This window comes from Saccopteryx leptura, chromosome 2 (assembly GCF_036850995.1).
Source record: "Saccopteryx leptura isolate mSacLep1 chromosome 2, mSacLep1_pri_phased_curated, whole genome shotgun sequence".
Lineage (NCBI taxonomy): Eukaryota > Metazoa > Chordata > Mammalia > Chiroptera > Emballonuridae > Saccopteryx > Saccopteryx leptura.
In genome coordinates this window covers 123,538,467-123,551,554 of record NC_089504.1, presented here as the reverse complement: position 1 = coordinate 123,551,554, position 13,088 = coordinate 123,538,467, and the positions used below count along the sequence as shown (strand labels likewise).

Genomic DNA, 13,088 nt, shown 5'->3' with positions numbered 1-13,088 from the left:
AACCTTCAAAACTAACCAGCAAATAATAAAGTAATTAGTAAACACATGTGTCTTCTATCATTTCTAATTCAACTACCTTTGTTTTCTAAACCAGTATTTATTTAATCTAGCTAATTATCAGAATCAACTAAAAAAATGTTTCAAAATATCTTTTGTGAAAAAAAAAAATCTTTTGTGTCTCTGCTTTTTAACATTCTAATTCAGATCTGGTTTAAAGCCTGGAAATCTGATACTACTGTTTAAATGTCTCAGGTAATTATAAAGCAGCCAAGTTTGGAAACCATTGCCCCAAATCAATGATCATCTAACTGGGGTCCTGCAATTGGGAAACCTTTCAGTAAATATGCCATTCCCATCATTTGAAACCAATCAATCCTACTCCATATTCTCAATTTCCACATCGATCTTGCCCTTAAAATTGGATTACCTGAGAACAAGCCTGGGTTCACAATAACCTTTCTCCACTTTACAAAATAAAGACATATTTTTTTATGATTCCAAAATTTACTGTAACACATTGCCCAAAGGGAAATTCTCCATTAGTAGTTAATCAAATTACCATGAACCAACAGGGCTTTTTTCATCACCTTAACTTAATACACATTTCTACCAGGACAAAATCATAGTGCGGTTGACAGAATAATGCCATCTTCCTCTCATAACTTATGGCTGCAGATGGAATTAAGACTGCCTATCAGCCTACCTTAAAATTGGCAGATTATCCTGGATTATTTAGGTGGGCCCACGGTAATCAAAAAGGTTTTTAAAAGTGAAAGAGAGATGCAGAGGAAGAGAATCTGGAAGGGAGATGTGACAGTGAGAACTAGGTCAGAGCGATGCAATGTCACAAGGACTTGACTATCCATTGCTGACTTTGAAGATGGAGGAAAGGGGACATGAACCAAGATGAATACAGAAAACATCCATAAACTGGAAAAGGCAAGGAAATAGATTTTCTTTCAAAGTTCCTAGGAGAAATGCAGCAATGGAGACACCTTAATTTTAACTCAAAGAGATCTGCATCAAATTTCTAAATTATAGAACTACAAAATAATAAACTTGAGTTGTTGAAGACATTCGGTTGGTGTTCATTTATATTGGATACACATGGTAAGTGCTATTGAGGTCCATGTTGGAACATTCAGATTTCAAAACGTTTTTGTTTGTTTCATTCACTTCTGGACTATTGTTAAAGAACATATTACTCTTAAGAGATAGTATGACATCAATGAAAAGAGAGCACTAGTAAGAAACTCTAAAGGAAAAACATGGTTTTGAAGATTTTTATCTATTTACAATATATATTCCCAAGATTTGTCATTGGCTGTAAAGAAAAGCTTCATTGAATACATTCAAAACCATAAATATTACAGTCACATTTTTACAAAAGCTTTGAGATATAATTCACATACTGTACAAGTTACCCATTTATAAGTGTACAAGTCAATGGTTTTTAGTATATTCACAAAGTAATGCAACCATCACTCATGTCAATTTCATGTAAATGGACTCATACAACATGTGGTCTTTTGTACTCGAAATTTCATTTACCACAGTGTTTTCAAAGCCTATCCATGCTGTCACCTAATAACAATACTTTTTTTCAATAGCCAAATAATATTTCATTTTATGAATATACCACAATTTATCTGTTCATCAGAGAATGGACACTTAGATTGTTTCCACTGATTGTATACTGTTATGCATAATGTTGGTATGAACATTTGTGTATACATTTTTGTGAAGATATGTTTTCACATCTGTTGGGTATATACCTAGGAGTGGAATAGCTAGGACATATGGCGACTCTATTTTTAACTTTTTGAGCCAGACTGGTTTCCAAAGCAATTGCACCATTTTACATTCCTAACTACAATGTATGAGGATTCTAATTTCTCTACATCTTTAACATTTTTTATCTTTTTGACTAAACTATCCTAGTGGGGGTGAAATGGTACCACATTGTACATTTTTTTAAAGATTTTACTTATTGATTTTACAGAGAGGAGAGAGAGGGACGGAGAGTGAGAAGTATCAACTCATGGTTGCTTCACTTTAGTTGTTCAATGCTTAATTGCTTGTCGTATGTGTCTTGACTGTGCAGGCCCAAGGTTTCAAACTGGCAACCTCAATGTTCCAGGTCAATGCTCTATCCACTGCACTATTACAAGCCAGGCAATGTTGTGCTTTTACATAATTAATTTACATATATCTACTGGTTATAATGGTGAGCATCTTTTCATGAGCTGATTGGCTATTTGTATATCTTTGAGAAAGGTCTATTCAGATTCTTTCCCCATTTTTGTAATGGCACTGTCTTTATAATATTGAGTTATAAATTTTTTTAATATATTCTAATTATAAGTCCCTTATCAGATAATGATTTGCAAATATTTTCTCCCATTCTGTCAGTATTCATTTCACTTTCTTGATGGTGTTTTTAGAAACACAAAGTTTTCTAATTTTTATGTAATTCAATTCATTTTTTCTTTGGATGCTTATCCTTCTAGTGTCATGAGTAAGAAAGCTTTGCAAAACCTAAGTTTTCTTATAATAATGTTATAATTTTAGCTCTTACATTTTTTTTTTTATTTAGTCAGAAAGAGAGAGACAAGAAGAGAGATGAGAAGCATTGGCTCTTACATTTAAATCTTTGATCTATTTTGTTAAGTTTTGTGTAGAATACAAGGAAGTAGTTGAATTAATCTTTTTAATGTGGCTATCCAGTTGTCTCAGCACCATTTGTTGAAAATACTATTGTTTCCCTTATCAAATGATCTATGTACCTTTGTTATAAAACAATTTGCTATAAGTTGATTTATGTAAAGATTTAACTCTGATCTTCCAATTTCATCCCACTGATCTACATCTCTATTTTTACATCATTATTGAATGAGATTGATTACAGTATTTTTGTAGTAACTTCTAAATTTTGCAATCATTAAGTGTGATTTCTATAATGTTCTTTTTGTTATAGATTTAATTAGATTTCCTATTTTTTCTGGAGTTAAATTTTGGTAGTTTATACCTTTCTAGAAACTTGTCCATTTTATCTAAATTATTTAATTGGTTAGAATATAGTTGGTCATGGTATTTCCTTATCTTTTTTATTTGTTTAAGGTTGGTAGTATGTCATTTTTTTACTCCTGATTTTAGAAACTTCAGTATTTTTATTGAAGGGGATGTAAAGATTTTCAGTTTTCTTAATATTATCAAAGAACCAACATTTTTGCTTGTCAAATGTTCAGGAATTTTGCAAACCAATTAATGTTACATTGGTAGTTTGAAATCATCCTGGTAGTATTTGCTCAATGGAAATTAGCAGATTCTTTTCCTTTCTTTCCTTCCTCCCTCCATCCCTCCTTTCTTTCCTCTTTCTCTTGCTCCCTCCCTTTCTTCCTCATTTTTTTCCTTCCTTCCTTCCTTCCTTCCTTCCTTCCTTCCTTCCTTCCTTCCTTCCTTCCTTCCTTCCTTCCTTCCTTCCTTTTTTCCTCCCTCCCTTCCTCCCTCCCTCTTTCTTTCTTTTTCTTTCCCTCTCTCTATTTTTCTTTCCTTCCTTCCTTCCTTCCTTCCTTCCTTCCTTCCTTCCTTCCTTCCTTCCTTCCTTCCTTCCTTCCTTCCTTTCTTTTTTTCTTTCTTTCTTTCTTCCCTTTTCCCCTAAAGTGGGGACTGGGAGGAAAACCACTTTTAAACATTTGACAAAACCTTGCTGCTTATGACCAAGAGAGTCTCATTTAGTACACATGATAGAGTGTCATATCATGTCCAGACTGGTTCAAAAATCAACTACTACTTTCTGTGCTTTGCCAATATTCAAAACAAATTCAGTTATTTTCATATAGATGCCATCTATTCTGTCATTATCATGCAATGTTTCCTGCTGTAAATCTCTTGCATCACTAGAACACAAATGCAAAGGCAAAAAATGTAGATTATAAGCCTCTTTTGCATGAATGATTCAATTATTTTTAACCAAATAATTTGTTTTATTCATACTCTCTGGGAATTGGGTACAATTCTTTCTTTTGCTTAAAAGAGGAAGAAAGGTACTTGTTTTTATATAATTCACAGAGCAAAGGTTCCTCTCTATTTTTTTTTCTATATTTTTTACAAATTCTTTAAGAACACCCACATGAAATGGTTTGGTATTAGAACACTGGTAGGTGATTTTAAAATATACTGATTCATCTTCTTTACACTATTCCTGTCAAAAATATTCAATGTAAATATAATTGTGAGGAAACAAATATCCATTTGAAGGATATTCTGTCAAGCAACTGTTCTGAAGTCTTTAAAATGTCAATAGATGGAGGAAAAACAACAGGGAAATATAGATATCAAAGAGATATGACGATTGGAAATAAAAAAAAGATGGCTAATTGAATCCTGAGTTAGAAAACAAAACAGACTAGACAACTGTTAAGGCTATTTGGGATGTGGTCTCCGAAACCTGACTGCTTGTTAGAAATGCAGAACCTCAGGTTCTAGCCTTAGACACACACAATCAGACTGCAATTGCAAGATCTCCAGGTGATTCTCTTGAATATTAAATTTTGAGAAGGAAAAGATTAGATATTACTATCATTTACCATTGTTAAATTTCCTGTATGTGATAGTCATGTGTAATGTAGGAGAATGTCCTTAAATTTAAGAGATACATGCCAAAGTAATTGGGGTTGAAATGTCAGAATATTTGCAACTGATACTTAAATGGTTTCAGAAGGGGGAATTAATATGTATTAGTACACTATATGCATATATATAAGTACAATAGACTGAAAAGAGAAAGTAAATTGACAAAATGTTTATTGCTGAATCTGATGAAGAGTATATGGATGGGTATTCACTGAACGATTCTTGCAACTTTTCTGGAGTTTAAATTTTTTTCAGTAAAAAGTAGGAAGAATGAAAGTACATGAATAGCGGGGCTCCCACACTTGTTCTTTTGATCAGTGATCTTGGTGGTGACCTTTGAGTTTTGTGGTTGTTGTTGCTATCGATGTTTACTGTTGTTTTTTTAAGCTCCCTAAGTAATTGTAATTGGAAACCAGAGTTAAGAGCCTCTGGATTAGCCAAACCGCAGATGGGGGACCTGGACTTCTGAATATCAGATGATTAAAGGGAACAAGTTCCACTAATGTGTGGCCAGATATAAATGGAAAAAAACAAAAAAGAAACTTTATTTAATGTGAATACGCATAACTCTGAGATTCTAAAAGTAGTACAATGTCTACTATAAATTAAATGAAAAATGGGAGTCTTTTATTAAATGTACATAACCTTAATAATAGTTTCAAAGAAAGGGTACGGTGTAGGGTGGCAGGGACTTCTTCCCTCAGGTGGAGGAAGCCAGATTAGGTCATCTCACGGACACATCCATTCCAGTGACCAAAAGGACTGGCTTGGACGTGATATGCCCTATTTAGGTTTCTTTGGGTTTTGTTGTTTTTGCTTTGTGAGAGTTTTAGAGTCAGACAGAAGTGTCTTTGAATTCAGGGCCTGCCACTTAGGAAATGTGTTATCCTGTCTAAAATATTTAGCTTCTCTAGGTCTCAGTTTACTCATATATAATGAGAATACTAACTACCTGTTCTGCAGGGTTTTATGATGATTGAATAAAATTAGGCATGCAAAGTGCCCACCATAGTGCTGCCACATAGAAAATGCTTCTTAATTTAAGAGACTATTCAAAAACACTAAATATGAGATTTTCCCATTTCTGATAACCCTACTTCATTTTTTAAAAAGTCATAATTAATATTTCAGTTGATACTGTCCTCCCCCCCCAAAAAAATCAAGTCTGTGGAGGTCTCAGACACAACTAGCAAATGTTCGGAATAGAGAACTAATATTTCAGTTAATTGCCTTTATACTTTTTCACTTTTAGAAGCACTATTGATAACAAATAAAAAGAGACATAATGTCCAGTCACCCACTCAAGTGCATTTTGTTTCAAGAGGCAACATTGTATGGGCAATTATTCAATCTTTCTGTACCTCTTCTAACGAGGAAAGAACTGAGCTGAACAATTTTGTTTTCTTTTAATCATTAACAATTAACAATTAATTGTCTTTCTCTTAAACACCCCCACATTCAAAACTAGTCTTTTGCTGATGCACATATTCAAGTCAAAGTGTTTATTAAACTATTTAAAATCCATTTATTAGACAATCATTTTACAACACTTAGAATAAAAAGGTGATGTACACTTATCTGTTTAGATGTGACCTTCTAAAATGAGCTAATCCAAGGTTCATTTATAGTAGCCACATAATCGTCCGAGGCATCTCTAAGACACTGACTCAGAATAAATGAGAATCAAATATCCCATTTAATTTTTCATTATAGAATAGCATGGCAATTAGCCAAGGAGATAAAGAATTGCTTCTATATGTCAGCTACTGTGTTTTGAACAAATTTTCCACTAGCAAAATTTAGGGAATTTATTAAGAGGAACAGTTATTCTGTGTATACTAACCTCTAATATATATGATGGGAGAGAAAGAAAAAGTACCTACCATGCTTTCAAAAAAAAGATCTAAAGTATATTCATAAATGTCTACCTAATTCTTAGAATTATAGCAAATATCAAATGATTTATACTTTCTTAGCTCTATCATTTGGTTTAGCAGCTATTTTCTTTTAAACTTAGAAATGACAACCAGAAGGATTAGACCTCTTTCTAAAATGTCTAGTTTAACAACATGTAAATGAAGACTCTTTCAAAAGAGTCCAAAACCTTTATAAATTTGCTAGCAGGTTAAATTTTAAACTGCAAAAAGTTTTATATTCTCAGATAAAAAAAATGTTTGCAAGTCTCTTGATAATTGCATGTAGTGTTTAAAGATAACTAATGCAACAGCAAATCAACTAATGGAAAATTGCTACTGGCAAGACCCTTATTCTGGAGGAGCACAGCTGGTGACTTAGATAGCATTGCTGTGGCTCCAACTCATCTACTTAGTGTGGATCACATGATGGTCTTAATTCCTCAAGCAGAGGCCTTAGAAATGATCACAGATTGCACATTTTAATGTCTAAATTTTATCTTACTTTAACCTGACAGACAAAATTACACTTAAATTGCACAATGCAATGTGAGTCATTACTTATAGTTTGCTACCAAAGTCATTGTAATAATCCCACCCTGAATTTGTCAACCACATGCACATAAAGGTAGATTTCAGTAGATGTACAGTTTTATAAAGTAATTTTTGTCTAGGGTGAGAAGATTTATGGTCCCAGTTTGGTTAACATGGACCTTGGTGTTCCTGGAAATACTGTAGGAAAATATTAGGTCTGCAAAATATAATCAAATTATAATTTTTGAGGTATTGAAATATTTTCAAAATAAACAGATGATATGGTAGTTCAATACATAATTCACCTGAGTTTGGTAGCTTCCTACAATCTGGGAATTGAATCTGCTTTCCTAGAGCACAAAAATGTGTCTGAACGAAGGGAAACCAGTTGACTGTTTTCAACACAATCCCAAGGGTGAGCAAAAGTAGGTTCACAGTTGTAATACAAATAAATAATATACTAAGAATAAACTCTGCTTTGCATACTCACTCCTGTAAGCCTACGTCTGATAACCCCTGTACATACTGTTCTGAGCTTTCTAGGGTAGAATTGGCCACTATGTGATAAGTAATACTACGTTCCTATCTTAGGTACTTGGGATTCATCAGCGAACCAAAAAAAAAAAAAAAAAAAAAAAAGCCTGCTGTTGTAGAAGATTCACCCTAAAGGAAAGAGTCAGACAAGGAACAAGAGCTGTAGGAAACAGGTAAGTTATATTGTATCTGAGAAAATTATCACAAATATGGCAAAAATGCAGTGGAATGAGGCCAGGAGGGTTGGAAATGTGTAGGGAGGAAATGGGAAGTCTGATTACATTTCAAAGAGAGTGTTCGAATACACCTCATTAAAAGGTGATTTTTGACTAAAGCCTTTATGGAGTAAAGGAAATAGCCATAACGATATAAAGAGAAGAGGATATCACGCAGAGACCTAACGAGGAGCACACGAACATACTCTAGGAAAGACAAGGCAAACGGTGTGGTTGGAGCAGAGGGCACACGTAGAAGAGCTGTGGGAGACAAATTCAGAGGTAACAGAGCATCAGATCAAGGAGAATCATTTAAATCTCCACAATAATTCCACAAGTACAGAGTTAGAGAGCTTCTAGGCTGGTGAACATATCCATGTACCAGGAAGGTGGCACACCCCAACTCCACAGACACAGAAGTTCCCATGCTCCTGCCTTTCCAGACCCTGCTTTATGTACCTCTTCACCTGCCTGTTCATCTGTATCCTTCATGATATCCTCTGTTACATAATAAACTAGTAAACGTAAGTAAGAGTACCCACATTCTGTGAGCTATTCTAGCAAAGTATTCAATTCAAGGTGTGAAATCATGGGAGCCTACAATTTGTAGCCAAGTTAGTTGGGGTAACCTAGGAACCTACTACTTGCAATTGATATCGAAAGTTGGGGTGAGTCTTTTGAGATTTAGCTTGTTAAAATATGAGGGTCTTTTTTTAACTCTGATCAGTGTCAGATCGGAATTAAATTGTAGGATACCCAGCTGGTGTCACAGAGAATTGTTTAGTGTGAGTGTGTGTGTGTGGGGGGGGGATATCCCACCCGTCTCATGTTAGAAGTGTTGTGAGTATGTTAGTAGTGTAAGAGTAGAGGAAAAACACATAGGAGTGTTTTTTCCCCTAAACACACTAACAGAAAGAGGAATAAAGGACAGAATGAAATTAATCTTGGTGAATTCAGAACAGATAAGTGGACAAGATGAGGCTGTGTTGTAGAATAAAATATATGTAGAGGGCTCCCCCTTGTCCCCTTTAGATATAAGAAAGGAGGTTTGAGGAAGGAAGATTTTAGCAGCTTATGAATCCAGCTTACTCCCTTTCACAATGCAGGTAGCATACCAAAGGGAAGAGTTTGGCCCCAGTGCACGAATCTAGTTTTGGCTTCACTGAGAGAAGGGAAAGTTTAATCCAAGAGTCAAGTTTAGCTTGACTCCTGTTCATAAAATTGAGACTTCTAGAAAAGCCAGACGTTATACTTGGCCCCATAGTCTATATCTAGTAGATGAGAATAATGAAATGTATTCCTACAGAACTTGGCCCAGGGAATGTCTATAGTGTGCAGCCAAATAATTGTCAGTTACACAGTCTACCCTTTCTTTGCTCAGACTTTCAGCCTTTGCTTCCCTTTATCTTGAAAAAGCTGGTTTGAAAGATAGTAATTTTACTCTTAGACCATTCAGAAGCAAATTATTAACTAAAGAATTTAGTACAACTTTCCTAATGAAATAAAAGTATATAATATGTAAACCAATGGTGTCAAGTTGATCACTCAGTAGGTGCAAAACATTTATTCCCATAGATTACCATTCAGTAATCATTTATTCATCCTCCATCATCTATCTATACATCTAATTTTACTGAACATCTGTGCTCCATATACTGTGCAAAGTATTGGTAAAGGGAACTAGTTGTGATCCTCATCCTTGTAATGTTTATAGTTTAATGGGGGAAGAGAAACACCGATCAAGCTATTAAATGTGTGATGACTATTATGAGGTCAAATTTTTTCAGAAGAATATAACAAGGGGACTTAATTTTTAGTTATCCATTTGCCAAAGATTATCTGAAGTCAAATTTTCAATTTACAAGAGCTGATGCCCTGCAAGCTGATTTCTAAAACTAGTCCATTAGGAGAAATACGATGGCCATAGCAGGAGAGTGAAGTAGCTACAACATCAGGGAAAACATGACATGACTCCCCTCCCCAACTTCTTAAGCAAGGTTCTTGCCACTCACTAATTCAGGGCATAATGTCTTCTGAGCTTCCCCTCAACCCCACCTCCTAAACTAGTGCGAGGTTCACTACATACTAGGATCTCAGTATCTTTTAGTTGGATTGAATTGTGCCACAGCTTTTGCAGCAGTGAAATCTCATTTTCACTACCACTGAAGTCTTAGGAAGAACCACATATACAACTGCTCTTCTGGAAGCAGAATTGTGCAAAACAGAGCATACCCCTGCTTTCTCTGCCTGTGAAATAAGTGTCTGCACATTCAAAGGGGCAACAGTGAAGCTATGACCTCTAAACTTGACTGCAGTTGTGTGATGCATTGCAGAGACAGTTTCCTTCTACCTAGAAAAGTGAGTAGTCATCTCACTTTTCAGATGAATAAAATCTTCTTTAGATACGCACAGTCAGAGAGAGTTTAACTTGCTCTTTGTTCACTTATTTTATCTTGTTAGCTACTTGATGACTCATTTTAGACTACATCTCACGATTCTTGATCGAATCCTCCCAAACCATCCATTGGCTGTTAAACCACATAACTCACCTTGTCATATTTTATTTAATATGTTATTTTATGCCGTTACTCCAAAACCAGATCATAATATTCTATGTTCATGTTATTCAAAAAATGTACTCACTGCTACTTGGTGGCAAAAATAATCCATTGATATTTCGAGGTTTGCTGTGATAAAAGATACAACTGATCTTCACACAGCCAAGAGGCTGGGTTTCCCAGAAGCATGAAATACTGCAGTTTTGCTAGACAAAGGAAATGGGAGAAATGTAATGTAATGACCAGATGTCACAATAAATACCATGAGCTACAACTCAACACAATGTGACAAAAAGTGCTGCAATTACTGATTTAGGATCCTGTGTGTATTTCCTGGCTTTCAGTGTTTTTAAGTTCTGCTATTTAAAAGATGCAATAGATATACCTAAAACATACTCCTCCATTTTCCTAAGATTTAAAATTGAGCAAAGTGCAAAATGCTTAAAATTAAGTAGAGGAAAACTTATTATGTTTTCTTTATTGTATTATAAGAGTATATATAGTTCAATATTATTGAAAGGGGACCCTTTTAACAAACAATGGTGATGAGTAATTCTACCTGCATTTCCATGTGTCTAAATCTGCAAAGTGGATCTAAACATTTTCCCTCTCTCCATAATGAGCACACAGTGTCACTGCCAAGGGCCTTTTTGCAGTGTCGGAATCGGCACTGGGAACCCTGAAAGAAAAAAGTAAACAGTGTAGAAAACTCAATATATTAATGTTAGTGTTCAACAACAATAGGTTATTAATTAATTAAAGAATATATGAAATCAAATTAAAATTTAAAAACACTACAAATATGAAACCATAAATGTAAAATTTAACAAATTTGTCTAATTTTAGTGAGAGGTTGACAATATAATCTAATTAAGTAGTATAACGTGTCACGAGTCACTGATCAAATGTTATTTCTTATTCTTTAATCCATATGGTTTACTCGGGATAAATAGATAAGACCAGATTCTTCTTTTTTTGTGTGTGAGATGAGAAGCATCAACTCATATTTGCATCACTTTAGTTGTTCACTGATTGCTTTTTATACTAAAAAAGCCTTAATAAGAGTGTGCCTTAACAAGAGGGGGAGGAATAGAGGCTCAAGCTGACCCAGTGACCCTTTCTCAAGTGAGCAACCTTGGGATCATGTTAATGATCCCACACACAAGCTGGAGACCCATGCGCTCAAGCCAGCAACTTCGGGGTTTTGAACCTGGGACCTCAGGGTCCCACACACCGATGCTCGACCCACTAAGCCACCACTGGTTAGGCGAGACTAGTGATGCTCTTGATCACAATCCCAATGACAGAGCCACCCACTTTTCTGAAGAAAGCCAGAATTATTTTTTAAAGAATTACCAGTCATATCCTCCTTGTGGAGATGATTTCTATTACTCAATCTTTTTATTAAGTAATATTATCTAAGTCTTCAAAGATATTAAGTGTTTTTAATAAGGAAAGTGAATGGAGCTTAAAAATTAAATTATTATGGAGTTTTAAGTAATTATCACATTTTGTTATATTAAATATGCTTTTTGAATTTGGCCTACAAAGATAAAACAATTGTGCCAATAAATATACACACCAATATCTTTATATACTAACAAAAAGCAGATGTGGACTATTTTAATGGGCTTCTATATTTTTTTCTATTCTTTGTCTTTTATAGATCCACAGTGAAAAACTATAGGATTTATTTTTTTTAAACAAAGTGGTAGATAACATACAATAAAAATATTCCATTAAATTCTTCCCTCTTTTAATACATGTTCCATGGTTCTTATATTTGACCACCCTCTACTCCTTTCTTCACTTCCTGCCCCTTGTAAAAGTGGATCTGTGGATCTCATAGTGCAAGCTAGTGTGCAAGCTAGTATTTGAACTCTTGGCTCCATTACATGTCCATAGTTACAGTCAATTTGCAGCTCACCTTCTCTGTGTCTTAGTTTCTTCAGATGTAAATGGCGGATAATATGACCTCCTCACAGATTGTTGTAAAAATTTGGTGAGCTACAGTATTGTGACTGCTATTATTTATTTATTTATTAACTTACTACCCCATCAAGCACTGTGCTTGCTAATCACTTAGAGATATAGCAGTGAAGCAGACAAAACTCTTTCCACATAGAACTTAAATTGAATTATTATTTTTCATCCCAGCATTTAATCATAAGGTAACACAACAGAACTGATTCTGATTCTAACTGTCAAAGTGGTTGATTCTATCCAGGTTTGCTAGCAGAGATGAAACTCCTTATACTAGACACATCATGTCTTTCACTGGTGTCATTCTGGCATGACCATGAAGCTCCAAACATTGAGTTTCTACATTTACTTGGTTTCATTGCAATCCATTAATCTTACTCTCTTAACTATTTTTTCCATTTAACTTTATAAACCTAATTTGTATCTGGCCAATTTGTTTATATTATTTCTTTTCCCTTTTCCATGATATTAAATGTTTGTTGCTGCTTAGACTTTTGATGGGAAAATTCATTACCTGGGTTAATGTATTGCAAATAAGGAATCAATTTGACACATTAAACTAAATTTAATGACCTGAAGTTATTTGAATTTATATGATTGAAATCACATTAACCAAAACAGCGTGATAGATGATATTATGTTTCAATATTAGGAAACCAATGTCTCAAAGAGCCATTATATAGGAAAAAGTGCCACATGTACACAAAAAAAGCCAT

General features: G+C 34.5%; 1 protein-coding gene across 2 annotated transcripts in view; it reads right to left on the bottom strand.

The window, feature by feature from the left end:
- Nucleotides 1-10,960, bottom strand: part of C2H12orf50 (chromosome 2 C12orf50 homolog) — a 28,807-nt gene extending 17,847 nt beyond the window's left edge. For both annotated transcript variants that reach the window (XM_066365753.1, XM_066365754.1), the window contains exons 1-2: nucleotides 10,949-10,960; nucleotides 10,475-10,595 (exon numbers count right to left, since the gene is read on the bottom strand). In XM_066365753.1, the coding sequence (XP_066221850.1) occupies nucleotides 10,475-10,595; nucleotides 10,949-10,960 (133 nt within the window). The remainder of the gene's footprint in view (nucleotides 1-10,474; nucleotides 10,596-10,948) is intronic.
- Between the last annotated feature and the right edge of the window lie 2,128 nt (nucleotides 10,961-13,088).